The 27861-nt window shown below is 43.8% G+C and overlaps 1 protein-coding gene across 7 annotated transcripts in view; it reads left to right on the top strand.

The window, feature by feature from the left end:
- LOC121279219 (tropomyosin alpha-4 chain-like) overlaps window positions 1–27861 on the top strand; it is a 97108-nt gene that overhangs the window by 23872 nt on the left and 45375 nt on the right. Inside the window, exon 1 of one of the 7 annotated variants that reach the window (XM_041190287.1) lies at window positions 20100–20584. The exons of 3 other annotated variants lie outside the window; for them this stretch is intronic. In XM_041190287.1, the coding sequence (XP_041046221.1) occupies window positions 20447–20584 (138 nt within the window). In that variant the 5' untranslated portion in view covers window positions 20100–20446. Of the gene's footprint in view, window positions 1–20099; window positions 20585–21507; window positions 21625–27861 lie in introns of those variants that run through there. 3 more of the 7 variants (XM_041190278.1, XM_041190306.1, XM_041190297.1) reach the window with 3 other exon arrangements.

The raw sequence follows: 27861 nt of genomic DNA, 5'->3' as shown, positions 1-27861 counted from the left end.
ATCACTTACATTGCTCTGCATTGAACTTCACTTGCCACCTGTTCATCCGCTCTGCCAACTTGTCTATGTCCTTTTGAAGTTCTGCACTATCCTCCTCACAGTTCACAATGCTTCCAAGTTTCATATTATCCGCAAACTTTGAAATTGTGAAAACTGAAAATTGTAAAATTGATGAAGTGGAGGTCTAGAGTGATGTAATTTTAGCTGGACCTGAACAAGAAGCTCAACCCCTGCTACAACCTGCCTAGTCGTCTTGCGTTCCTGTCTGCTCCATATCTATCTTAATCCTTTTTTCTTCTGTCTGCTTGATGTTCACCTCAAGTCACTTCCTGTCATCTCACTGTCAACCTCAAATCCTTTCTCCCTGTTGTCCTCTCGTCTTGCTCTTGCTCTGATAGGGAGATGAGGATTCTGAAATCTTGAGATAAAGTAACATAGAACTGCTTCACAGCAGTCCCCATCTTTTATTAAATAAGAGCATCATTGGAAATGGCAATTATGAAGAAGGGAAAGGCCGGAGTGGACATTAACTTAACTAAAATTGTTAATGTTTGTGCAGGTTTAATTAAAAGAAGGAAAATTACCACAAATGTTGAAGCAACAACCTCCGATATCATTAAATTCAGTGAGTCGTCATCTATAAACATGAATCATTTCCTCTCAGTGTGTGCCAGAATTCTATTTGCTGGTATGGTTCCCAGCACAGTGCATCAAAGTGTGACAAATGTTTTGAAAATCTCTCTGTTGCTCAAACTGCTCATTTAATTGATTATCATTCTTGCACAGAACATGCTCTGAAGCACAATAGAACTTGATAGGAGTATTTTACCTGCACTCTTCACCTGCCCATGTTAACACTGATCTAATGTAAGATCTGATGGAATAAATTTGTCTAAATGATCACAGCATTTGTCAATAGGCTATTCAATGAGATGTGCATAACTTCACTTTCTAGCAAGATCCCTGGATACTAGTCTGGATTCAGAAGCCTGCCAAACCCAGAGACACTGGATGACTTCAGGAAATAAGATTAGCATAGGGAGAGGCTGGAACTTCTCTCCTCATGTTACTTGACATGAAAGACTGGAACCAGACTTAGTAAATGTAGTTTGTGGAGTTAGAAGGGTATATTCTGAAATTTCTTCAAGTTGCTAGATAAACGGCTTACACAGAAGCAAAGATGCAGTTCCACAGATTAGCTGAATGAAGCACTGTCCCACGATAAAAAACTAGCCACACTAGAATCTGAAGCTCTAATCCTTTCTATTTTAACCTAGTTAAACCAGTCTAGAATTTCCATTGTTTTCAATGGCATGCTGGAAATGTCAGTAACATTGAATCATGATTAATTCCCAATGGCTTGGCCAATGTTTGAATTAGTGGAAGCTGCTTATAAAAGGGGAACCAATTTATACCTCAGACCATTTAATCAGTCCGCATGCAGCTGCCAAATCTGCTCTAATTCCAAGGGAAGATTTTTTTCCGTTTATTCATGGGATGCCAATGTGGTAGGTAAGCACAACATTTATTGCCCATCTCTAATCGCCCATGAAAGATGGTGGTGAGCCAACTGCTGCAGTCCATATAGTGCCAATACAGCCTATATGATCAGCTGAGATGATCAAGAATTTCAAAAGGAAATTGGATGGATATTTGAGGGAAATAAACTTGCAGAGCCATTCGGATAGAGTGCGGGAATGCGACTGACTGGATTGCTCTATAGAGATCTGCCATGGACTCAATGGGTCGAGTGGCCTCCCTCTGTGCCATAATGATGCTATGAACCACAGTACTGTTAGGAATGGAGGTCCAGGATTGTAACCCTGTGATGATGAGGCAATGGCAATATATTTCCAAGTCAGGATGGGGTCTTACTTGGTGTGTCTGCTGCCTTTGTCCTTCTAGGTGGTAGAGGTTATGGGTTTAGGAGCTGCAACCAGAGAAGCCTTGGTGAATGGTTGCCGTGTCTCTGGTAAGATGATAATCACTGTGTGCTTGTGGTGGAGGGAGTGAATATTTAAGGTGATAAATGTGGTGCTGATCAAGTGGGTGGTTTGTCCTGGATAGTGTTGAGCTTCTTGAGTGTTGCTGGAGCAGCATCCATCCAGGTAAGTGGGATATATTCTATCACACTCCTGATTTGAGCCCTATAGATCATTGAAAGGCTTTGGGAAGTCAGAGGGTGAGTTCTGCGCTGCAGAATTCCTGGCTTTTGACCTGGTCTTGTAGCCACATTTTTTATGTGGCCCTTCCAGGTCAGTTGCTAGTCAGTGGTGGCTCCTATAATGTCATGGGGATTCACGGATGGGAATACAGTTGGACATCAAGAGGAGATGATCAGACTCTCTCTTGTTGGATTGGTCATTGCCTGGCACTTGTGTGGTGCAAATGTTAAGAGTCCCACAGAGGTCTGTGCTGAGGACTCAACTTTTTATGATTTACATCAATGACTTAGATGAGGGGAGTGAAGGTGTGATAACTAAGTTTACAGATGACACAAAGATAGGTAGGAAAGTATGTTGTGAAGAGAACTTAAGGAGGTCGCAGATGGATATAAATAGGTTGAGTGAGTGGGCAAAGATCTGGCAAATGGAGTTTAATGTGGGAAAAGGTGAAGTTGTTCACTTTCGCAGGAAGAACAAAAAAGCAGAGTATTACTTAAATGGAGAGCAGCTGTATAATCCTGAGGTGCAGAGGGATCTAAGTGTTCTAGTACATGTGTCACAAAAAGTTAGTATACAGGTACAGCAAGTAATTAAGAAGACTAATGGAATGCTATCCTTTATTACGAGAGGGATTTAACATAAAAGTAAGGATGTTATGATAAAAGGAAAATACTGTGGATACTGGAAATGTGAAACAAAAACAAAAATTGCTGGAAAAACTCAGCAGGTCTGACAGCATCTGTGGAGAGAAAGACAGAGTTAATGTTTTGAGTCTGTATGACTCTTCAGTCAAATAGACTCAAAACATTAACTCTGTCTTTCTTCAATGTGTGGGTGGGTGAGTCCAGAACCATGGGGCATTGTTTTAAAATTATGGGTTGCCCTTTTAGGACAGAGATGAGAATTTTTTCTGAGGGTTGTTATGACTCCTCAGTCATACAAACTCAAAACATTAACTCTGTCTTTCTCTCCACAGATACTGTCAGACCTGCTGAGTTTTTCCAGCAATTTTTGTTTTTGTGTGAGGATGTTATGCTTCAGTTATACAGGGCATTGGTGAGACCGCACCTCAAATACTGTGTGCAGTTTTGGTCTCCTTACTTAAGGAAGGACGTGCATTGGAAGTGGTTCAGAGGAGGTTTACTAGATTGATACTTGGAATGAGTGCGTTGTCTTATGAGGAAAGGTTGGACAGACTGGGCTTGTTTCCACTGGAGTTTAGAAGAGTGAGGGGTGATTTGTTTGAAGTAAGCAAGATCCTGAACAACCTTCACAAGGTGGATGTCGAAAGGATGTTTCATCTTGTGGGTGAGTCCAGAACCATGGGGCATTGTTTTAAATTATGGGTTGCCCTTTTAGGACAGAGATGAGGAGAAATTTTTTCTGAGGGTTGTGTCACTTTGGAACTCTGCCTCAGAAGGCAGTGGAGGCAGGGTCATTGAATATTGTTAAGGCAGAGGTAGATAGATTCTTGTTAGGCAAGGTTATCGGGGGTAGATGGGAATGTGAAAATCGAAACACAAGAAGATCACCAATATCTTATTGAATGGTGGAGCAGGCTTGAGGGGCCAAATGGTCTACTCCTATTCCTATTTCTTATGTTCTTAAGCCTAAATGTTGTGCAGATCTTGCTACTTGCGGGCATGGACTGCTTCAGTATTTGAGGAGTTACGAATGAAACTGAACACTGTACAATCAACAGTGAACATCCTCACTTCTGACTTTATGATGAAGAGTGGCGGCTAATTGATGAAGCAGTTGAAGATGGTTCCTACCCTGAGGAACTCCTGCAGCAATGTCCTGGGGCCGAGATAATTGGCATCCAGCAACCATAACCATCTTCCTTTGCACTAGGTATGATTCCAGCCATTGATTCCCATTGACTTCAATATTACTAGAGCTCCTTGATGCTTCACTCAGTCAAATGCTATCTGATGTCAAGGGCAGTCACTCTCACCTCACCTGTGGAATTTAACTTTTTTATTGATGCTTGGTTCAGGGCTATAATGAGGTCTGGAGCTGAGTGGTTCTGTTGAGACCCAAATTAAGAATTGGTGAGTAAATTCTGCTTTTTAGCACTGCTGATGATCCCTTCCATCACTTTGCTGATGATAGAGAGTAGGATGATGATGTGGTAATTGGCCTGATTGGATTTGTCCTATTTTTTGTGGATAGGATATAGCTGGGTAAGTTTTTTCTTTGTTGGGTGGATGTCATTGTTGCAGTTGTACAAGAATAGTTGGGTTAGAGGAGCTGGTTCTGGAACACAAACCTGCAGCGCTATAACTGGGAATGGTGTGGGGGCCTATAATTTTTGCTCTATCCACATTCCTTCATATCAGGTAGAGTGAATCAAATTGATTGAATTGGTTCTGTGATGGTGGGGACCTCAGAAGAAGGCCAAGATGCATCATCCACTAGTGTCTTTGGACTTTAGGCTGAAAATGTTCATGATGTGCCTTGGGACATTTGCTATGTTAAAGACAATATATAAATACAAGTTAAAAACAAAAAAACTGCGGATGCTGGAAATCCAAAACAAAAACAAAAACAGAATTACCTGGAAAAACTCAGCAGGTCTGGCAGCATCGGCGGAGAAGAAAAGAGTTGACGTTTCGAGTCCTCATGACCCTTCGACAGGTCATGAGGACTCGAAACGTCAACTCTTTTCTTCTCTGCCGATGCTGCCAGACCTGCTGAGTTTTTCCACATAATTCTGTTTTTGTTTTTGTTATAAATACAAGTTGTTGTTGATTTGAACAGGTTGTATTATGGCCTCTTCTTGCATGTTATTGATAGGTGTAAGTTGTGCTTACATGTGACTATATTGCTTTGTCAACCAGCATGATGGAGAATAGATTACTTGCTATTCTTCTCAGTGCTTCCGTACTTACTGAAATGAATGCTGCAGCATTTTAAACTCATTGCATGGAGCACTTTAACATTTTTCTGAGATGTGATGTGACAGCACAAAAATGTAAGCCTTTCTTTATTGTTCCACAAAGTGATTACTTCAATAATACAGCCTCTCTTCCAGACTCAATATCTTCCTTTACCAGATGTGACGGTTCCACTTTATATTTCATGTAAATGTTTGCCCTTCCCACATTAACCCCCAGATATAGCGCTATCAGTAATGCTAAGTATACACATTCCTATGTATTCCAGAAAGCACCACTACTTAACAAACTAATGAGCTATATCATCATCAGTGTTTTAGCGTTCCTCGCCACATAAGAATGGTCTTAGCAGTCACACCATGGCTGGGATTTTTCGTGCCCGCTGGCATGTGTTCAGTGGCATGAGCAGTCAATGTGGTGAGAAAGCCAAAAATTGGTTTCATAACATTGAGAAACCAGTTTGTGATCGTCGCTCAGGCCACATTCCCTGCCATCAAATGTTGGGGACCTCATTGTAATTCAGCAGCATATCATCATTAGGCCAGGCCCCTGTATTCATCCCACGCCGGCAGGAAAACACGCTGACATGTTTCACAACAACATATATAAGGCGTGCACATGGTGGGCTGCACTTCACTTGGGACTTCAAGGTTTGTTTGCCCACTTTCCTTCAGTCAGCACTCTCGGTCATCAGCGCCAGGCTTCACAAACAGCACCACATCACTTCTAGGGGTGCTCACAGGTAGGTCTCTACCTACCAGATCAGCCATATATGGGTGGCTTTTCAGTGGCTGCAGGACAACGTCTTGCTTAGGGAAGGAGGAGAAGGGGCCTCAGGCGAGAGAAGAGGCTGCAGAACGAGAGCTGTTCTGGGAAAGGGGGCAATCCCAGGGTGTGTGTGGGGGCACATGTTGACCTATGCAAGTGGCCTCAAGGTGGTGATGCCTGAGGAGGCAGTCTCCAGAGGAGATGAGGCCAGATGGACATGTGAGGGTATGTGTGTGAGAATGGGTGGTGATGTCTCTTAAGCTGACAGTGAGTGAGATGTCAGTGAAAGTGTGATGGGCTTGAGTGTGAGAGTTTAGAATGATGAGATGGTTGCCATACTCTAGTTGCATGGATGAAATCATTCTTCCTCTGTCTGCATTGAATGGCCAAAGTCTTCTGTGCAGCATTGGCACTGATCACCACTGCCATCGCATACCAAGCCATAGTTGTAATATAATAGCTGCCCCTCCTATGGCCAGAGTGGGGGTAGGGGACATCACAATGGGCCTCCATGACATCCAAAAGGTGCTTGAGGGCTGCAGTCTTCTTGCCTTTCAGGGCCATGTCTTCTTTGCTGCAGTCCTGGGCTGGAAGCACTGAGCACGGCTGTATTTTAAACGTGGTGCCTGAGATGATGAAGAGGCGAGGTGGTGGCGTGGCAGGCGAATCGGAGCCCGCCCACCCATGTAAACCCGGGAATACTTGCAGCAGGTTTGGGATGATACGGCGTGAAACACCGCCATTGCGGCCGGCAGGAAAGCGTTTTTCCAGCCTGCTACTGCACTTAGTGCATATCTGGGATGATCTCACCCCATGTCTTTATTGCAAGTCACTGGGAGAGTGGCAGAATACATTAGAATGCCAGTGAGCTGTGTCACAGTCATAGGAAGGACATTGATGTCTGGGATTCCTGGCACTGAGTTCCTCAGGCTTTCCACTGAGGGGTAAAAACAAAAAAACTGCGGATGCTGGAAATCCAAAACAAAAACAGAATTACCTGGAAAAACTCAGCAGGTCTGGCAGCATCGGCGGAGAAGAAAAGAGTTGACGTTTCGAGTCCTCATGACCCTTCGACAGAACTTGAGTTCGAGTCCAGGAAAGAGCTGAAATATATGCTGGTTTAAGGTGTGTGTGTGGGGGGCGGAGAGATAGAGAGACAGAGAGGTGGAGGGGGTTGGTGTGGTTGTAGCGACAAACAAGCAGTGATAGAAGCAGATCATCAAAAGATGTCAACAACAATAGTACAATAGAACACATAGGTGTTAAAGTTAAAGTTGGTGATATTATCTAAACGAATGTGCTAATTAAGAATGGATGGTAGGGCACTCAAGGTATAGCTCTAGTGGGTTTTTTTTTATATAATGGAAATAGGTGGGAAAAGGAAAATCTTTATAATTTATTGGGAAAAAAAAAAAGAAGGGGGAAACAGAAAGAGGGTGGGGATGGGGGAGGGGACTCACGACCTAAAGTTGTTGAATTCAATATTCAGTCCGGAAGGCTGTAAAGTCCCTAGTCGGAAGATGAGGTGTTGTTCCTCCAGTTTGCGTTGGGCTTCACTGGAACAATGCAGCAAGCCAAGGACAGACATGTGGGCAAGAGAGCAGGGTGGAGTGTTAAAATGACGGTCTGTCCGCAAGAATGACCCAAACCTCCCTGTCGCTTGCCATTTTAACACTCCACCCTGCTCTCTTGCCCACATGTCTGTCCTTGGCTTGCTGCATTGTTCCAGTGAAGCCCAACGCAAACTGGAGGAACAACACCTCATCTTCCGACTAGGGACTTTACAGCCTTCCGGACTGAATATTGAATTCAACAACTTTAGGTCGTGAGTCCCCTCCCCCATCCCCACCCCCTTTCTGTTTCCCCCTTCTTTTTTTTTTTCCCAATAAATTATAAAGATTTTCCTTTTCCCACCTATTTCCATTATATAAAAAAAAACCCACTAGAGCTATACCTTGAGTGCCCTACCATCCATTCTTAATTAGCACATTCGTTTAGATAATATCACCAACTTTAACTTTAACACCTATGTGTTCTATTGTACTATTGTTGTTGACATCTTTTGATGATCTGCTTCTATCACTGCTTGTTTGTCGCTACAACCACACCAACCCCCTCCACCTCTCTGTCTCTCTATCTCTCCGCCCCCCACACACACACCTTAAACCAGCTTATATTTCAGCTCTTTCCTGGACTCGAACTCAAGTTCTGTCGAAGGGTCATGAGGACTCGAAACGTCAACTCTTTTCTTCTCCGCCGATGCTGCCAGACCTGCTGAGTTTTTCCAGGTAATTCTGTTTTTGTTTTCCACTGAGGGGAATTGTCAGGTAGAGACCAGCAGCGATTTTCCCATTGGTTGGACAATATAAAAGTTGCTCAGCCTAAGCTGTTCTTGAATACCTTCAAGTGATCAGCTATAGTTCCGAACCAAAGCAAACTGAAATTGGGGAATAAAATAGAAATGAGAAAAAAAGAGTTTAAAAAATCAGATAAGAAAAGGCTGCAGTAAGGTGGTTATTTCTCCTCTGAATGGTTTGGAGCAGACCTGGATAATTCTTCAGGATAGGACAAAGCCATTTAGCCCCTCAAGCCTGTTCCACTGTTCAATGAAATCATGGCTGATCTGTGACCTAACTCCATATACCCATCCTTGCCCCATATCCTTTCATACCTTTGGTTAAAATCTAATACAGAATCATAGTCATTTATGGCACAGGAGGAGGCTAATCGGCCCATCAATATCAGTTTTAAAATTAACCTACCATCAATTGACATTTGTGGAAGAGAGTTCTAAACTTCTATCATCCTTTGTGTGTAGAAGTATTTCCCAGGGCTGCATTTTATGCACCCGCACTGGGCGTGTTTTTGGTGGGGTGGGGGGGGACACACAAAACAGGGTGGGTCGGTGGGTGCCCACCTCACCACCTTCCTGCTCATCCCCCATAATATGGGGGTAGGGTGGGTGGGTAGGGTTGGAAAGGGGAGGTACTATCTTCGAGGTATGCCCTTTGCAAGTTGGTGGGGGGGCAGCCCACCTAAGAAATTATCCCCCCCCCCCCCTTTCTTTCTATCTGCCTGTTCTGTTAAACGCACCAGCCCCAACACACTCCTCTCCCTAAACTTCCCAAACCCTCCCTGCCCATGACCCCAGACTCACCTGGTTCCAGGATCCATGATTCTTGTTGGGCCTGGCAACCCTCACTAATGCGCTCTTGGCGCTGCTGGGCAGCTCTCGAGGGCAGGGCTTTCTCCTCAGTGAGCGGTGGAAGTCCCACACTAGCCCTGTTTAGCCCACCCGTTGTGACTGTGGGGCAGGCTGGTGTGGAGCAGGTTGGCACCATGCTGTCTTTGCTTCTAGTGGGGGCAAGCCAACATCCCCCCCACCCGGTAATATTCAGTCCCTAATTTCACTCCTAAAAGATCTGGCACTAATTTTTAGACTATACTCCAAATGGCAATTGCTGGTAGGTCAAATGTTAATTTTAAACCTAAAATTGATCGATCTTGTTACCAAAGGTATCCAAGGGATATTGTGCAAAGGTGGGTATATGGAGTTAGACTAAAGATCATTCATGATCCCATTGAATGGCAGAACAATCTCAAGGGGCTGAACTGCCCTACTCCTGTTCCTGTGGTCTCTAGTCCTAGACCCAACAACCAGTTTCTCCTTATCTGCCCTGTCTGTCTCCACTTACTTGAAAATTTCCATCAAATCACCTTTAACCTTCTAAATTCCAGCAGATACATGCCAAGTTTGTGTAATCTTGCTTCGTAATTTAACCTTTGAAGTTCAGGTATCACTCTGGTAAATCTATGCTGCACTCCCTCCAAAGCCAATATATCCTACTTAAGAGGCAGTGTCCAAAACTTCTCTCAGTGCTCCAATGTGGTCTAACCAGGGCTCTGTATAGCTGAAGCATGATTTCTACCCCCTTGTATTCTAGTCCTTTAGATATAAAGGACAACATTCCATTAAACTTTTAATAATTTTCTGTTCATGACATTTTATTGATCTATGAACCTGGATCTCCAAGTCTCATTGGACTTCCACTGTTTCTAGAATTTCACCATTTGGGATATATGCTGTTCTATGCTTTTAGATCCAACGTTGATGACCTCACATTTATCAACAGTGAAATTTATTTGCCACAGCATTTCTCCATTTGTTTAATCTATCGGCATCTCTTAGTAATTTTATGTTTCCATCTACGCTGCTTACAATACTGCCTATATTTGTGTCATCAGCAAATTTATATGTGGCTTTCTATTCCATCATCTAAGTTGTTAATGAATGCGGCAAATAGTTGAGGCCTCAACACCAATCCTTGCAGAACAGCAGTAAGTCAAATCCTGCCAATTAGAGTACCTGCCCATTATTCCTACTTTGTCTTCTGTTGTTCAGCCAATTTCCTAACCAGGTCAATAATTTGCCTTCAATTCCATGGGCTTCAACTTTACCCAACAGTCTCTTATGAGGGACCTCATCAAATGCCTTGTGGAAGTTCATATAAACAACATCCACAAACATTCCCCTGTCCATGATTTCAGTCACCTTTTCAAAAAATTCAATCAGGTTGTCAGGCAAGACCTATCCCTTACAAACCTAAACTCTATTGGATCAGTTGAAAATTTTCAAAGTTTTCAGTTGCTTAACTATAGATTCCGGTAATATCTGACAATGGATTTAGGCTAACTGGTCCATAATTCCCTGGTTTTCAGCTCCCCTTTCTTAAATAGCAGAGCAACAAGTGCAATTTTCCAATTTAAAGGAAATTTCCTGAATCGAGAGAACTCCGGAAGATGACCGTTAGGGTGTCTGCAATGTTCACACCTACATCCTTTATACCCTTGGATCTGCTCCTGGCAATTTGCCACTTCTTAGTGCCATTATTTTCTTCTTTACTGTTATTTTGCTTATGCCAATTTTGGGGTGTCTCTGTGCATAATTCAATATTTATTTCCTTCGACTTTCAAGCCTATTTTCCACCACTGTACATACCGATACAAAGTAATTATTCAATATGTCCACCGTTTCCATATTTTCATTGATAACGTCACCATTTTGAGGGGCCACGATGTTGTTGACCTTGTCTTCCTAATAAAATTGTAAAAACCTTTTCTGTTGGTTTTGATATCACTTTCAAGTTTCTTTTTATTATTCCATTTTATATCCATTACTATCTATTTTGTCACCCTTTGCTATTCTTTGTATCTTTCCTATTTGCCTGGATCTATGCTTTTTTTTTTGCATTTTTCTATGGAAGAAAGTTGTTGCCCCTCTGATTGCTCCTCCAGCCACTACAACCACTGTTCCAATTACAATAGCATTTTGCATTTACATATTGTTCTTAATGTAAAGATACATCCCAAGGTGCTTCACAAATAGGTGGAGGAAACCACTGAACTAGGAAGCAGGAACTAAAAGCTTAATCAAGGTGATTGGTTTTGAGGAGATTTTTAAAGGTGGAGAGACTGATAAAGAGGAAGAGAGATTTACAGAAGAAGCACTAAATGAGAAAACTGAACAGCTGAAAGGTCTGTCATCAACAAATTGATGGAAGATGTTGTCGACAGGGCTATCGAGCAGCAGTTACTCAGCAATAACTTTCTCTTGACGCTCAGTTTGGGTTCTGCCAAGGCCACTCAGTTCCTGACCTCATTGCAGCTTTGGTCCAAACATGGACAAAAGAATTGAATTCAAAAGATCAGGTGAAATTGACTGTCCTTGACATCAAGGACACATTTGACAGAGTGTAGCATCATGGAGCCCTAGCAATACTGGGAGTCAATGGGAATTAGGAGGAAAACTCTCCGCTGGTTGGAGTCATACCTAGCACAAAGGAAGATGGTTGTAGTTGTTGGAGGTCAGTTATCCTAGTTCCAGGACATCGCTGCAGGAGTTCCTCAGGGTAGTGTCCTAGGCCCAACCACATTCAGCTGCCTCATAATGACCTTCCCCTCCTCCCCCATCATAAGGTCAGAAGTGGGGATGTGCAATCATCAGTGAACAATGTTCAGCACCATTTGTGACTCCTCAGATACTGAAGCAGTCTGTGCCCATATGCAACAAGACCTGGACAATATCCAGTCTTGGGCTGACAAGTGGCAAATTACATTCACGCCACACAAGTGCCAGGCAATGATCATCTCCAATAAGAGAGGATCTAACCATCGCCCCTTGACATTCAATGGCATTACCATCACTGAATCCAGTGGGGGATCCACCATCTACGAGGTACAGATCAGGAGTGTGATGGAATACTCTCCACTTACCTGGAAGCAGCACCAACAACACTCAAGAAGCTTGACACCATCCAGGACAAAGCAGCCGCTTAACTGGCACCCCATCCACAAACATTCGCCCCCTCCACCACCAAGGCACAGTGGCAGCAGTGTGTAACTCACCAAGGGTCCTTAGACAGCACCTTCCAAATTCATGATCACTACATCTAGATGAACAAAGGCAGCAGACATATGGAAACACCACCAATATGGAAGTTGCCCTCCAATCCACTCATCATCCTGACTTGGAAATATATCGCCGTTCCTTCACACTCACTGGGTCAAAATCCTGGAACTCCATCCCTAACAGCATTGTGGGTCTCCCTACACTAGATGGACTGCAGCTGTTCAAGAAGGCCACTCACCACAACCTTTTCAAGAGCATTCAGGGATAGGCAACAAATGCTGGCTGAGCCAGTAACACCCATATCCCATGAAAGAATAAAACAAAATCAACATCCTGGGGGTTAACATTGACCAGAAACTGAGCTGGATGAGCCATACAAATACTGTGGCTAAAAGAGCAGGTTAGAGGCTGGGAATTTTGCGGTGAGTAACTCACCTCCTGACTCCCCAAAGCCTGTCCACCATCTGCAAGGAACAAGTCAGGAGTGCAATGGAATACTCTCCACTTGCCTGGATGAGTGCAGCTCCAACAACACTCAAGAAGCTTGGCACCATTCAGGGCAAAGCACCCCGCTTGATTGGCACCCTATCCACTACCTTCAACATTCACTCTCTCCACCACTGATGTACAATGGCAGCAGTGTGTAAAATCTATAAGATTTTGGAACTTATCAAGGCTCCTTCCACAGCACCTTCCAAACCTGCGACCTGTACCATCTAGAAGGACAAGGGCAGCAGATGCATGGGAACACCACCGCCTGCAAGTTCTACTCCACATAGCATTCTGGCTTGGAACTATGTCACCGTTCCTTCACTGTCGCTGGGTCAAAATCCTGGACCTCCTTCCCTAACAACACTGTGGGTGTATCTACACCACATGGACTGCAGCAATTCAAGAAGGCAGCTCATCACTACCTTCTCAAGGATAATTAGCGATGGGCAATAAATGCTGTCCTAGCCAGCAATGCCTACATCATAAGAATGGAAAAACAAAGGGTCTGGTGAAGGAAGAGTAATGTTAGAGGAACAGAAAATTTGAGGTTGGGGGCAAACAGAAAAGAAAACAATTTTTTTTTAATGGAAATTTTGTTTGAAGGCCCAATGGGTTATTTGTTTATCTATTGTGTAGTTGAGCGAAACAAAGCAGGAGAACCCAGGGTTGATCCTTTGGCTAGGAATATGTCAGTGCTGCTGTGGCTCTTGGACATAATTTCATGACTCACTGAGGTTAGCGCACTGTAATATCAAGCCCCACTGTCCCAGAGCAGCGACAAATTTAAAACACATTGCCCCAATTCTACTTAACTGTTTAATTTAGGTTAACAGAATGCGAGCAACAGGTTTGGAAGTAAAAAACTGTTTATTGAACAAACTGTTGTTAAACAGTGGCAAAGAAAGAAATATGAACTGCTAATTTCTAACATTATAACTTAAACTCTACCCCCTTCTTAAATCCCTATACACACGCATACAAGATACATAAGACACACAAAAACATGGATTTTAAGGGTAGTTCAATAGCATTGATTCCGGAGTACATGATTCGATTTTTATGCTGTATTGTCCTAAACCCACTGCATTAATTATGTATTCCTGGGATACATGCCGTTTCAATGGCAGGAGGCCTCCGATTTGCTTGCCATGCTGCCACCTCACTGCTTCATTATGCCAGGCACCACATTTAAAATACAGCCAAGCTCAGTGCTTCCAGCCCAGGACTGCAGCAAAGAAGGCATGGCCCTGAAAGGTAAGAAAGCTGCAGCTCTCGAGTGCCTTTTAGACACTGGAGGTCCGCTGTGATGTCCTGTACCCCCACTCTGGCCGCGGGAGGAGCAGCTACATTACCACTCCACGTTGACGTGGTGGTGATCAGTGTCAATGTTGCACAGAAGAGGTTGGCCACCCAATGCAGATAGAAGACAAATGATCTCATCCATGAAGCCAGGGCATGGCAACCATCTCATCACTCTAAACTTACACTCAAGCCCATCACACTTTCACCGGCATCTCAGTCACTGCCAGCTCAAGGGACATCACCACTCACTCTCACACACATACCCTCTCATGTCTACCTGGCCTCATCTCCCCTGGAGACTGCCTCCTCAGCCCTCATCATGTGAGGCCACTTACACAGATCAACATGTGCCCACCACCCCCCCCCCCCCAAACGCCTTGGGATATCCCCCTTCCCCTGTACAGCTCTCGTTCTGCAGCCTCTTCCCTTGCCTGAGGCCACTTATCCCCCTTCCCTAAGCAAGCCCCTGCCCTGCAGCCATTGAAAAGTCACCCACATATGGCTGATCTGGTAGGTAGAGGCCTGCCCGCGATCCCCCTAAAAGTGATGATGTGCTGTCTGTGAAGCCTGGCTCTGATGACTGCAAGTGTTGACCAAAGCAAAGTAGGCAAACAAACCTTGAAGTCCCGAGCGAAGTGCGGCCCACCAAGTGCACGCCTTATATATTCTGTTGTGATACACGTCGGCCTGTTTTCCCGCCAATGTAGGCGGACAATCCAGCAGAGGTGAGGGAATGAGTACGGCGAGCTGATCTTATGCTGATGTATTACAGTGAGGTTCCCAAAGTCCGATGGCAGGGAATGGTGTGGCTTGACATCGGCGGGTGGAGTGGACAATTGCAAACAGATTTCGTGACATTGTGAAACTGAGTTTTGGCCTTCTTAGCATATTGTCTGCTCATGCCAATGACCATGCCCGACACTGGCGGGCATGGAAAATCCCAGCCTTAGTCTTTTCCAAGTTCACTGATCTCAGCCAGGGTAGCAGAAGCAAAGCTACAATTGGCCTCGCCACTCGTGTTAAGGAGGGAAATTCAGACAGCTTTTTACTATCCAATAACTTCTGCCTAACCGCACTTCCAATCTTCACCCTGAGCAAACTCCAATACAACCAGAATTCTGCTGCCCATATCCTGGGCTGGATTTTTACCCATAGATTGGGGTGGGAATGGAGGCAGGCGGGCGGGTAATTTTGTGTTCCAGGCCTGTGTGTTGGTTTACTGACATCATTCCACCCCCAAGCCATTTTGTGGAAGGCTGGGAAGGGGATGGAACAGTTACCTGCCTGCAAACAGTGGGGAACCAAATGGGGTCTTAAATGGCCAATTAAGGCCATGGATCAAGGCTGATTGGAAATTTCCAGCACTGCTTGGAAAATCCTACCTGGCCAGAGCTGCAGCCAAAGGATGCCCGGTGGAGGGGATTTCCGCCCAGCTATTAGAATCTGCTTGTTGTCCTTAATTGGATGGCAAGCACGCCATTTGGCCACTAATTGGTCAACCAAGCCAAAACCACTGTCGGTTAACTGTTGCCGACACAGGGTGGGGTGGGACCTGTATTTGACCCCGACATTGGGATGCCAACCCAAAACGCAAAATCCTGCTTCCATGTTAAAATTCTGCTTATCCTCGAGTCCAGCTCTCATCACCCTTCACTGGCTCCTTATCCTTCAATAGATTGGGCTGGCTTGGGCTGGCTTTTACTGGCTACTGGCAGGTGGGAAAGTAGACAGGTGGACCCATAAAATAGGGCTTGGTGCCATCGGCCACATACCCACCGCTGGTACACCAATCCCACGCATGGGGGGGAGGTTGGGGGGTCGAATTTAATGCCCACTTAAGGACCTCATCTGCCACTGCTCAGTTAACAAGCAGTGGGAGAGGCCTGCACCCAATGTACAGCTTGGCAGATTTGACCCTCTGGGCTGCTGGCCAGTGAAAGGGAGGGGAAGGTGTCTCCTTTCCGAGTCCCCAGTGCCCAATCGGAGGCCCCTCCCCAATTTTCTGTCCCACGTCCCCATGCCCTGTCCAATATGCCACCCACACACCTCGCCAGGGCCTGACAGCTCAGCTCAGAAAGATCCTGGACTTATCACTGAATGCTTCCTCGATGGCTTAGCTGCAATACCAGCAGTGGCCATCTCACCTGGTAGCACTGCTGCCTTCCAGTTGGCTGGTAGCTCCACGCGGCGGGACTTCCTCCAGGAAGTGGGGTGGGGGGGCAGTGAGAAGACTTACCTCTGAATAATTAAAGACCCGTCGGCCATAAGGTTGAAGTGGGGCAAGCCAGCCAACCGGAGGTGAGCTCACTCCCAAAATTTATGCTGAGGTGTGGAGAGCCCGTCCTCAGTACATAATCCAACCCATTGGTTTTTAAAGATTTAGCCGCATTTACAAATCTCTCCAAGGCTCATTTGATCCTATCTCTTTGAGGAAATGTAGTGGTTTTGGTAAAGCAAAGCAATATTGCAATTGCAGGAAGACCGCCCATCACCACTTTCTAAGGGCAATTATGGATAAACAATAACTTGCATTGATTTAGTGCCTTAAAGTAGAAAAAAGATCTTGAAGTACCTCAAGAGGCACAGCTAAAAATAAAAGTGGCCTTGCCTGTGCTCCCTATTCTGAGAACAATAACCTTCCCCTGGTGGTTGCAGCCTGTGCTCTGTGTCCTCCCTACCTCACCTTTTGCCATCATCACTCTGTGAACCTTCCTGGTCCAACTTCATAAACCATCTCAAAACCTACTTTTTTGATCACATGTTTGATCACAGAGGCCTGATCCTCTGTACTATAAGATAATTTGTCTGAAAGCCAGCTTTGGATGTGTCATCATTTCCTTTAGTTAAACATTGGGAAAGCCAAATCTATTGTATTTGGCTCCACCCCAACCTTTGTACTCCTACTGCTGACTCCATCCCTGTTCCTGGTCACTGTCTTTGGCTGAACCAGACTGTTCCCAGAAGAGCTTCTGACCTCATATCCTATTTGCATGCTCTCATCTACATCACAACCACTCCCTCTCTCTTTATCCTAGGACCATTTGTCTATGATAAACGTGCTATATAACAATCACTTCCATTTATGTAAAACTTTTAACTTAATAAAGAATCCCAAGGTGCTTCACAGGAGCATAATAAAACAAAATATGACGCTGAGGCACATGAGATATTAAGTCAGATGACTCAAAGCTTGGTCATAGAGGTAGGTTTTAAGGAGTGTCTTGAAGGAGGAAAGCGAGGTGGAGAGGTATAGGGAGGATATTCCAGAGCTTAAGGCCTGAAAGGTGAGAAAAGAGGAGGAATCAAGATAGGAAATACAAAGACTGTGACACAGGGCTGCACTTACACAGGTTTTTGAAAATAATTGTTCAATGAAATTCCAAGACAATACTTGTTACAATAAACCTAGACAAGAAATGAGGAAAACCTGCAAGAAGTAGAGTGCTTCGGGAAGCATATGTCCAAAGTCACTAGTCCTCCTAAACATGTTTCACTTAATTTGAAAATCATGAATAACCTGAAATGTTGAGGGGTAAAAGGCCACCATGTTAAACAAAAACAGCTTTAATTTATATCACTTTAATATATATATATATTTATGATATAATACATTATGTAATATATCTACAAAAGTCTATATATATATATATATATATATATATATATATATATATGTATGTCTAAATTTATATTTATAACAATCAATGCTTATCCGACATCCGGTACTGGATGAGCAGAAATTTCCTCCAGTTAAAATATTGGGATGATTGAAGCCATCGTCTTTGGTCCCCACTCCAAAATTCAAGCCCTAGCTACCAACACCATCCCTCTTCTGACAACAGTCTGATAATAAGCCAGTCTGAATGTAACCTTAGTGCAACCTTTGGCCCTTAGATTAGCTTTGGAACTGAAGGTGTGGCTACCAATAGTGGAGCAAACAAAATCAGGGATGCTCAAGAGGCCAGAATTAGAGGAGGCAGATATCTTGGTGGGTTGTGGCATTGGAGGTGATTACTGAGATAGGGAGGGCCATGGAGGGATTTGGAAACAAGGTTGAGAATTTTAAAATCAAGGGACTGCTTGACTGAGATCTAATCAAGATCAGCAAGCACAAGGGGTGACAATTGAACGGCACTTGGTGCAATTTGAGACGCGGGAAGCAGACTTTTGAATGTCCTCAAGTTTATGGAGGGTAGAATGTGGGAGGCCATCTAGATGTAGAATAGAATACATTTGAATAGTCAGGTATAGAGGTAACAAAGAAATGAATGAGGGTTTCAGCAGCAGATGAACTGAGAGAAGTTGTGTGATTTTACACAGGTGGAAATAGGCAGCCTTAGCAATGGCGCAAATATGAGTTCCAAAACTAATCTAAGGGCCAAATGTGGCACTAAGGTTACGCACAGACGGCTTATTATCAGACTGTTGCCAGGAGAGGGATGGAGTTAGTAGCTAGGGATTGGAGTTTGGACCAAAGATGATGGCTTCAGTCATCCCAATATTTTAATCGGAGGAAATTTCTGCTCATCCAGTACTGGATGTCGGATTTAGATACATGGCAGCCTTTCCTCCTCTGCATTTCAGGTTATTAGTGAATATCAAATTAAGTGAAACATGTTTAGGAGGATTAGTGACTTTGGACCTATGCTTCCCGTAGCACTCTACTGCTTGCAGGTTTCCCTCACTTCTTGCCTAGGCTTGTTGTAATAGGTATTGTCTTGGAATTTCATTGAACAATTATTTTCAAAAACCTGTGTAAATGAAGCCCTGTGTCACAGTCTTTGCATTTCCTATCTTGATTCCTCCCCTTTTCTCACCTTTCAGTGAAGAATTAATTACATGTCCTCTCCAGGCCTCAAACCATCTTGATGTGGAACTATATCACCATTCCTTCACTGTCACTGGGTCAATTCCCTCACTAACAGCATTGTGGGCGTATCTGCACTAGATGGGATCGCAGCCGTTCAAGAAGGCGGCTCACTTCCACCTTGTCAAGGGCAATTAGCAATGAGCAATAAATGCTGGCCTTGCCAGGGATGCCCACATCCCATGAACAGATAAGTAAATAAATTGAAAGATAAATCCATGGAGTACAGCTCCACATTTGTCTTCTGCCATCTCACCCAGTTGTTGGCTGGGCTAGCTGTGGGGGGTATCACAGACAAGCCTGATCAACATCCACCAGCACAAACATTCCAGCAGGAGTCTCTGAATAATGTTCAGCAACATGTCTTTTTTCCTATGCTGCCTAGCCTGGAGCAGAGGCAAAGGTCAGCTCACAACACAGGCCAAAGATAGACATTCATGTGTTGTTCATGATGGCACGACTGAATTTACTCACTGAGGGAGTAAAGTTAGCGTATAATTTCACAATGTATCAACACATAAGGTAAACTAAGAAGATAATTTAAACCATTTATGCAATTTTTAAATTTTGATGACTGTTTGTTTCCTCATTCAAAAAAGACTAAATAAGGAACAATTGTTTCCACTGGTGGGTGAGCTGGTGGCCATAGTACGCAATTTAAGATAATTAGCAAAGGAGCCCGAGATAAACAGGATTTCTTTTTAACGTATAGTGTGGTTATGATATGGAATGCACTGCCTGAAAAGATGGTGGAAATGGATTGAATAATATCTTCGAAACGGTAATTTGATATGTGATTGAAAGGAAAGAATTACAGGGCTCTGACAGGGAGCGGGACTAATTGGATAGCGCTTTAATTCGCCATGGTTTGAATGACCTCCTTCTACCATCCTCTGCTATTTATGTTCTCATTCACACCAAAAAGGAACAGTTGGCTGCGACCGAAAAACGTATAACCCGTCTTCCAAATAACACAAGCACTCGCTGATGTACGTATTTTAACACCGCAAAGTAAATGGAAACTGGAAAAAAAATCAGGGTTTTGTGGAATGCTTATTAAGGAGGGTGTACGAAAGCACATTTCCTTTAGTCATTATTCACTTGGGTGGCGTAATCTCGCCTGCACACCTCCTAGGGATGAGCTCATTGATTTAGAGCGATTGCTGCCTGCACTTCCTTCTCTTTCTGGGGATGCTGGAAAAGAGTGGCAGTGTTTAACCAGCGGCCAGTCTCCCAGCCCCTCCTCTCTGCCTGGTTAAGAGTGCGCAGGAATTTCCGGCGGTTTACGCCCTTGCAGGGATAGAGAGAAGGAGAGAGACAGAGGAGGATTTGCTGATTTTCTTACCTGGCAGCCGAGCTCCCGAGAGGTTGCTCAGACACCCAATCGACAGACTGTGTGCCGGCCTCGTTAGTGATTTTTTTTACGTGTGATTGTGTAATTTCTCCCTTTTTGTTTTGTTGCAAATTGTTTGTATCGAGTTTCTCTTGTCAGCCTTTATATTTTTTTTGAGAAGAAGAAGCAGCAGCAGCGGCGGAAAGAATCATGTCTGGTCCCAACTCGGCGACGATTGATACAGTGAAGAGAAAAATCCAGTTCCTACAACAACAGGCGGATGAAGCGGAGGAAAAGGCTGAGCAGCTGCAGCGGGAGCTGGACAGTGAGCGACAGGCCAGGGAGAGAGTGAGCAATTTAATTCCCCAGCATTGTGAGCGGCTCCGCCCGGGCCGGGCTGGCGGGTGGGTGGGGGTGGGTCACTGCATCTTACCATTGCTGCACCTCCAGTATTTCAGCAGCTCGGACAGATCGCCAGCCTTTCTTCGTTAGTTTGAAGTCGCGCTTCCTCTCTCCTCTCTTTTCCCCACCCCAATCATCTCGCTTCAAAGTCTTTACCTTTCAAAAAACATGTGAAATGTTTTATTTGCATTACCAGGAAACAAAAGGTGGAATGTGGATCTGACTATTGTTCACCCAAAATGGAGGGAGGGAGTGGGTGGGTGGGTGGGTGAGGGAGGGAGGGTGTTGCCCAAGGGTTTGCCGACTCAGTGCAAGTTGGGGGGACAGGATTTGCAAACCTGGGGAATCCCCTCACTTCAGCTCAGGTGGGTTTTTTTTTAAATCCCAGTCAGCAGTCGATTCATTTTGGCTTTCGTTTCAAAGCCGCTCCCCCATCCCCAACCCCAATGGGTTAAAATAGTGAATAAAAACGGCAGCGGGACGTGACTGGACTTGGTGATGGGGGGGGGGGAGTGGTTGGTGCTTCGAGGTTTTTTTTGTGCCGTTTCTGCGGGGCAGGTTTTCAGAGGCACTGTTGGTTTATGTGTTTTATACCCTCCGGGAGCTCCCCTGTCTCCCCCCCAGCAGCTGAAGGAAGGAGCCGGGAGCCGAGTTACCTGCCCGGCCGCCGGCACCAGGCGCGCTCCTCCTCTCAATGTGCAGATCTCACGATCAAATCACCTTGCTGCCCTCTTGGTTTCTGTTCAGTGGGCGGGGTGCGAGCCTGACTTTCTGGAGAGAACATTCCAGCCTTTTTCGTGCATTAAGTTACTGGGTGGTGGCTGCACCAGTATTTTCATTGGAGCGCTGTGATTTTTTTTGTGGTAGGCAATTCGGTTGGTGCTATGGGTTCTTCAGATTGTATAGGCGCTAGAGCTCTGTACATATACTTTAAGACTACCTGCCAGATATCATCATCATCTGCATATACGCTGTTTGAAGATGGGGTGAGTGGGGAAGGTGATACTCCAGCTCCAAAAAGTGTGCAGTTTACCACATTACCACATACTGAAAGGCGGCTGGAAGCTAGTTCTTGAGAGGAACCTTAGTTGAATGCCTTTCTTCTGTGTCAGTTGTACTGCTGATTCACTTAACATTAAGTATATGTTCAAGCTCGTCTGCTAAATGCATTGAGAGTCCAACAGAGTGGAACCTTTGTTGTCTTCATCTCTGTCTGGTTGCTTATTGCAATATTCCAAATTTCTCCCTGGCTCCACCTCATCATTTGAGCCACTGCTCATGCCTTCCAAGCCACAACACAATACATGAAGTTTCTTGTACGAGTTTTTGTTCAATGCAACCTTATTTTTCTTGTATTTTGTACCAGAGTACCTGGTAGAAGATTTGTTCTGGTACCACTTCTGCTATGTAGATAGATTGGAGAAGCTGGGGCTCTCTTTGGAGAAAAGAAGGTTGAGAAAAGATTTGATGGAGGTATTCAAGATCATGAGGGGATTGGACAGAGGATTGATGTAAGGATTGAGAACCAGAGGGCACAGATGTAAGGCAAAAGAAGCAATGGCAGCATGTAGTTAGCAAGCTCATGCAAACTGCAATGAGCTAATCAGCAGATAATCCGTTTTTCTAATGTGGATTGAGGGATAAATATTGACCAAGACACCAGAGAAACTCCCACACCTCTTCAAAATAGTGCCGTAGGATGTTCTACATCCACCTGAGCATGCCTCAGTTTAAGATTTCAGCCGAAAGGTAGTTTCCCTGACAGTGCAGCACTCCTTCAGTATTGCATTGGAGAGTCAGCTTTGATTTTCAGTCCCTGGAGTGGGATTTGAACCCGGAACCACTATCAAATGGGAAGGGTTGATTTGATTTGATCGAGGATCTTGAATGCATTTGATTGTTTCTATTTACCCTTCACCAGTGGACAAGAAGACATAACCTTAACATCAGGGCTAGGTCATTTGGGAAAGAAGTTAGGAAAGACATCTTCACATGCAGTGTGATATAAGTGTGGAACTCTGTAAAGCAGCAGTAGATGCTAGCTCTGTTTATAACTTTTAATCTGAGATTGATTAGATTTTTGCTAGCCAAGGGTAATAAGGGATGTGGAGCCAAGGTGGTAAATGCATTCAAGTTACAGGTGGACATGATCTCTTTGAATGGCAGAACACAACTAGAGGCTGAATGACCTACGCCTGTTCCTGTGAATAGGATTGAATGCTTCCTTGAAATTGATCTAACCATCATTTGGACCTTTTATTAGTGTTGATTCAGGGGTGTATTTGTAGATGCTTGTGACAGCACTTGACTTTACTCCACCAATTATAAACCTACAGAACAGGGCAAAGCCCTCACTAATTCCATGCTGATTATGCAATAAGCTTTTAAATGAAAGTTAATTGGTTCTGCTTTTCTTCCAATTTTCTCAATTCCTCCTTTCCTGAATGTACATATCCTTGATAATGTAAATATATCTGTTCAGAACCCTGCCCATTTGGCCACATTTCATATTGGTAAATGTCAAAAGGCTGTTGCTTAACCTTATGCTGTGTTTGCCTGTTCTCCACATATGCCTGCTTTAAACAGGGATTGTTGGAAAGCATGAGCCCTGGTTGACTTTATTCCCTTGCAAAACCTAACCGCTCTGAGGCCAGTTGATCTGTCCTCTAACTTATGCATATTGGGATTGACTTTGGGTTCACCCTGCACTTGTTAGTCCAGTTATTGTGTACCTAGTTTTGCTTTTCAATATTTTCTTTCTACTCCTTGACCTGAAGACAGTGGCTGTCTGGTGCTGAGGTGTGAACCTCGGCTGGAAGTGGTGGCAAGTTAGTCGGCTTTGAGAAGTGTGACAACCAAGCTCCATTTTGACCTATTTAATATTCATGCAGGAATCATTGTAAATCAAAACTCTTCTCGCCACCAAACTTAGGCCAATTATAATGTCCCTGTTGCTCAGACTGTCCCTCTAACTCAGCACAACCCTGAGATCGATCCTGGTTGTCTTTGATCAGTGTTTGTTGATCTTGGTTGGAAGAGTTTGATTGGCTTTGATGTTTCTGAGGTAGAAATTTGTGGGAGGGTATGATGGGGGAATGAGAGAGCGAGCAGGAGAATCAGACAGAGTTCTTAATCATTGTCTAATAACCTGCACTGTAAAGTCCATTTTTATGGGTGACTAGCTCACTGCCAACTACCAAGAAAACCTAAAATAACTGGATAAGTATTGAGTTGGGAGGTTGGAAGGATAAAGAATGGACAATCTTGCATTAGGATTTGCTGAATAGTGATTGAGTGGGAAATCTGTGATGTGAACAGGATATTGGGGGTTTGAGTAAAGGCCTCAGTAAAAATATTGACAGATCACTAGATGTTGGTGCATTTGAATGAGTGCCAGTGCACCAAGTCTGTTACATTTTGTTGTTCTAGACCATTTACAGTGTGAGCCAAGTTTATATTGTTCCAATCACAGTGAACTTGTAATCTGCCAGCAAGCAAATTTAAATAGTAATTTATTGATTTGCTACTGATGAGATGTGTGTATTTGGAGCTTGAATTGAATACCTGCAAAGTTGTGACTTGTGCCAATATTGGAAATTATTGACTACTGAAATTGCAGTTTAAAAAAATTCTAAAAGCTGAGAATCAAGACGATTTCTGGTGTTTCCCTATTGTCAGGCAATTTTACAGAGGAAAACAAAACAGCACTGCCTCCAGTTATTTCAGATTTTGATGATAGTGAGCTATTCACTAACTTGTAGATATTTTTTCTAATCTTTTTCATACTTAATCCACCTTAAGTACTCAAGTACAAAAGAAGCACAGTTATAACATATACCCTGCTTTTAATGCTCTAGACAGAATGGATTCTGACTCAAATTTGAAAACTGCTTGGGTGGTCTACTGAACTGCCTTTTTTTAAAATAAAAAGGTCTAATCTCTGATAGTTTATATCCTATCTAACTCCTAACCCATTTGCTCCCAATGTACCCAACTGAGTACCTGAACCAACCAGACCAGGACCCTCCATTACTGAAATAAAAACAAAATACTGTGGATGCTGGAAATCTGAAATAAAACAAAGTGCTGGAAGAGGAGTCACATTGGACTTGCAACGTTTACTGTTTCTCTCTCCACAGATGCTGCCAGACCTGCTGAGTTTTTCCAGCATTTTATTTTTTCCTCCATCTACTGGTCAGCTGATTCCAACCACTATACTGGTAGAAAACCTGAAATTGGCCGCCTCCTCTCTATGGCAACCTTTAGAGTTATGCCTACGAATGTCTGTTGAGGTCAGGATTGAGCTTGGTGGTGATGCTTGCTGTGGCTCAGTGGCCTACTGGCTTTGTTAGATTTACAGTTGAAGGGACATGAAGTACTGGAGGGTAGCTGACTGGCTTACAGCCATGTAGTTATGCTCCAGGAGACAAAGAAAAAGGTGGAAAAATAGCCTGTGTGCATATTTTGCGTCAATTTTTACAGCAGCTGGAAGAATAGCATATGACTTTTTGAATCTCATATCTCCCTCAGTGCTTGGAAGGTCAGTATAGGCCAACAAGCTGTTGGCAGTCAGAAAACAATCATCTTCCAGCTCTGATGGTGAATCTATAGGTACCCATGGAAACTATCTCTTTTAGCAGAGCCCCCACAGCTGCAGCAGAAGCAGGCAATCCTTGATTGCCTTGTTTATGCTATCTTGTGGCACCGGTGTCCAGTCTACTATTGACAGCACTGTAAAATGTAGATGGCCTAAAATTTATAGTTTTCTTAAATTAAAAATTTATTAAGTAACTGGAGGTCAGTGAACAGAATCATTTGCAATTTTTTGGCTATGGGTGCATATACTTTTGCTTTCCCTGATTCAGGGTATGTCAGTGAGCATAATAGTATTTTCTCACATTGCTGTTCATATTAGTTCAGTAACTTGGCTTGCCTTTTCTCTTATTTTCCTACAGTCCTTGAGAAGCTGGAATAGTTCTTTGTGTATTCAAGTATTCAGAATAAAAGTACAATTGTTTGGATACTTTCTGAACCAGTATTTGCTGGTATGTTGTTCCTCCATTGACCCATTGGAGACTTTATTTCAACGCAGTCATTCTGTAAACAATGCTTTGCAATAGACTGTTTCAATACCTTTGAAGATGCGTTAATCCTGATGAGTGAGTGGGAGAAGGGTGTCCAGCTCCTGAATGCATTGGGAGCTACTTGAGGAGTAGAGGAAGAACAAGCAGAACTTTAGATCACTACATATGGGACAAAATTGCAGTGAGAAACTCCAACCTGTCCCCATCTTGGCAAGTCCATCATTTGAGTATTTTAATTAGGGAGCGAGCTGGCATTATTGCGTAAGAAGTAGGTGTGCTAAATTCACTCAACCACTATTCAGTCAGTACAGCAATTTCTCTGTATTGTGAAAATGAATAACTGCGAAGTGTAATGAACACTGATATTCTGCTGTTCCTTGCTGACCTGCTTTCCTACAGAATCAGCCTAGGTTCACTCATTTTGAGTGCTGTTAAATCTGATTGAACCAGCTAGAGTTGTCTCTGAACATAGCTGGATTGACTGGTCTCTTTAAATGGAGTGGCAAAGCAGTTGATTTGGCAAAGTCAAATACACTAAAGATTCTGTGAAATAGTTTAAGATTGGCCTTTCTGCCTCTCCTCTACTATGTTGCACACCCAATGACCTACTGGATGGCTGTTGTTCAACTGGATGCCAAAATTAAATGTAGAATTCCTCATGGACCCTCAGCTTTGTGCTGCTGATTGCTCCAATGGGCTGATTTTTAAAAATTCATTCATGGGATAGAGGAATCTCTGGCAAGACCAGCATTTGTTGCCCATCCTAAAGTTCCTTTTGAGAAGTTGGTGAGTATGGGATACTTGCCTTTGTTAGCTGAGGCATAGAATATAAGAGCAGGGAGGTTATGCTGGAACTGTATAAAATGCTGGTTAGGCCACAACCAGGGTATTGCGTGCAGTTCTGGAATCCGCATTATAGGAAGGATGTGATTGCACTAGAGAGAGTGCAGAGGAGATTTACCAGGATGGTGCCTGGGCTGAAGAGCTTTAGTTACAAGAGATTGGATAGACTGGGGTTATTTTTCCTGGAGCAGAGGAGATTGAGGGGGGATACGATTGAAGTGTATAAAATTGAGGGGCATAGATAAGGTAGACAGGAAGGAACTTTTCCCCTTGGTGGAGGGATCAATAACCAGGGGGCATAGATTGAATGTAAGGGGCAGGAGGTTTAGAGGGGATGTGAGGAAGATATTTTTTCACCCAGAGGTTGGTGGGAACCTGGAACTCACTGCCTGAAAGGGTGGTAGAGGCAGAAACCCTCATAACATTAGGAGTATTTGGATGTGCACTTGCGATGCCATGGCATACAAGGCTATGGGCCTAGTGCTGGGAAATGGGATTAGAATAGTTAGGTAGTTGTTTGACTGCTGCAGACTTGATGGGCTGAAGGGCCTTTTTCTGTGCTGTAGACCTCTATTTGCATACAAGTTTAAGCAAGCACCCATTGGAATCCTCAGTTACTGAAGTGAATCAGCAATTGGAGCAACCCTTCTATTTCTGATAGAAACCTTCAAACTCTTCCCTTGAGCCATTTGGCAAGCCATCTCTATTTCAATCACTTTGGTGAGCAAAATTCTGGAACTCCTATCCAATGGGTGTATCTACATAAAGCCCATACGCCTTCTTAACAACCTTATCTCCCTGTCCCGCTATCTTAAGGGACTGGTGGACATGCACATAAATGTCCTTCTGATCCTCGGTACTTTTTTCTTCCAGAAAATACTGAGAAGTGGTGAAGGATGTAACCAGTCTTTATGGAGTTTCAATAATGGCACATTCCTAGTGCGGATGAATCTTGTGGCATATGACGTGTTCAAACAGTTCTTATTGATGTTTAAGGATTTCTGAACTTAGAAAAGCAGGATTTTCCTGTGCAACATCCCAGGACCTCTGAAGGGAGATACAGTTTTGTGGTGGGCAGGTCACTTTGGCAAAGTACATTTACACAAGGGTTGAGTAGTTGATGAATAAATCTGATATCTAGATCATCAGAGGTTGGCATATTGTGTAGATTCCACCTTTGTTATATGTCTAGTGTATATACCTAGTATAGTTGAGTAAACTTTTATAGTCTTGTATAGTTACCTGCATCTGCATACATATCAAGGATTTAGTTCTTGCTCTGATTGAGATTCGAGC

This window comes from Carcharodon carcharias, chromosome 1 (genome assembly GCF_017639515.1).
Source record: "Carcharodon carcharias isolate sCarCar2 chromosome 1, sCarCar2.pri, whole genome shotgun sequence".
In the NCBI taxonomy this organism is placed as follows: domain Eukaryota; kingdom Metazoa; phylum Chordata; class Chondrichthyes; order Lamniformes; family Lamnidae; genus Carcharodon; species Carcharodon carcharias.
Note: the sequence above shows the minus strand (reverse complement) of the source record. Positions and strands in the feature narration are given on the sequence as shown.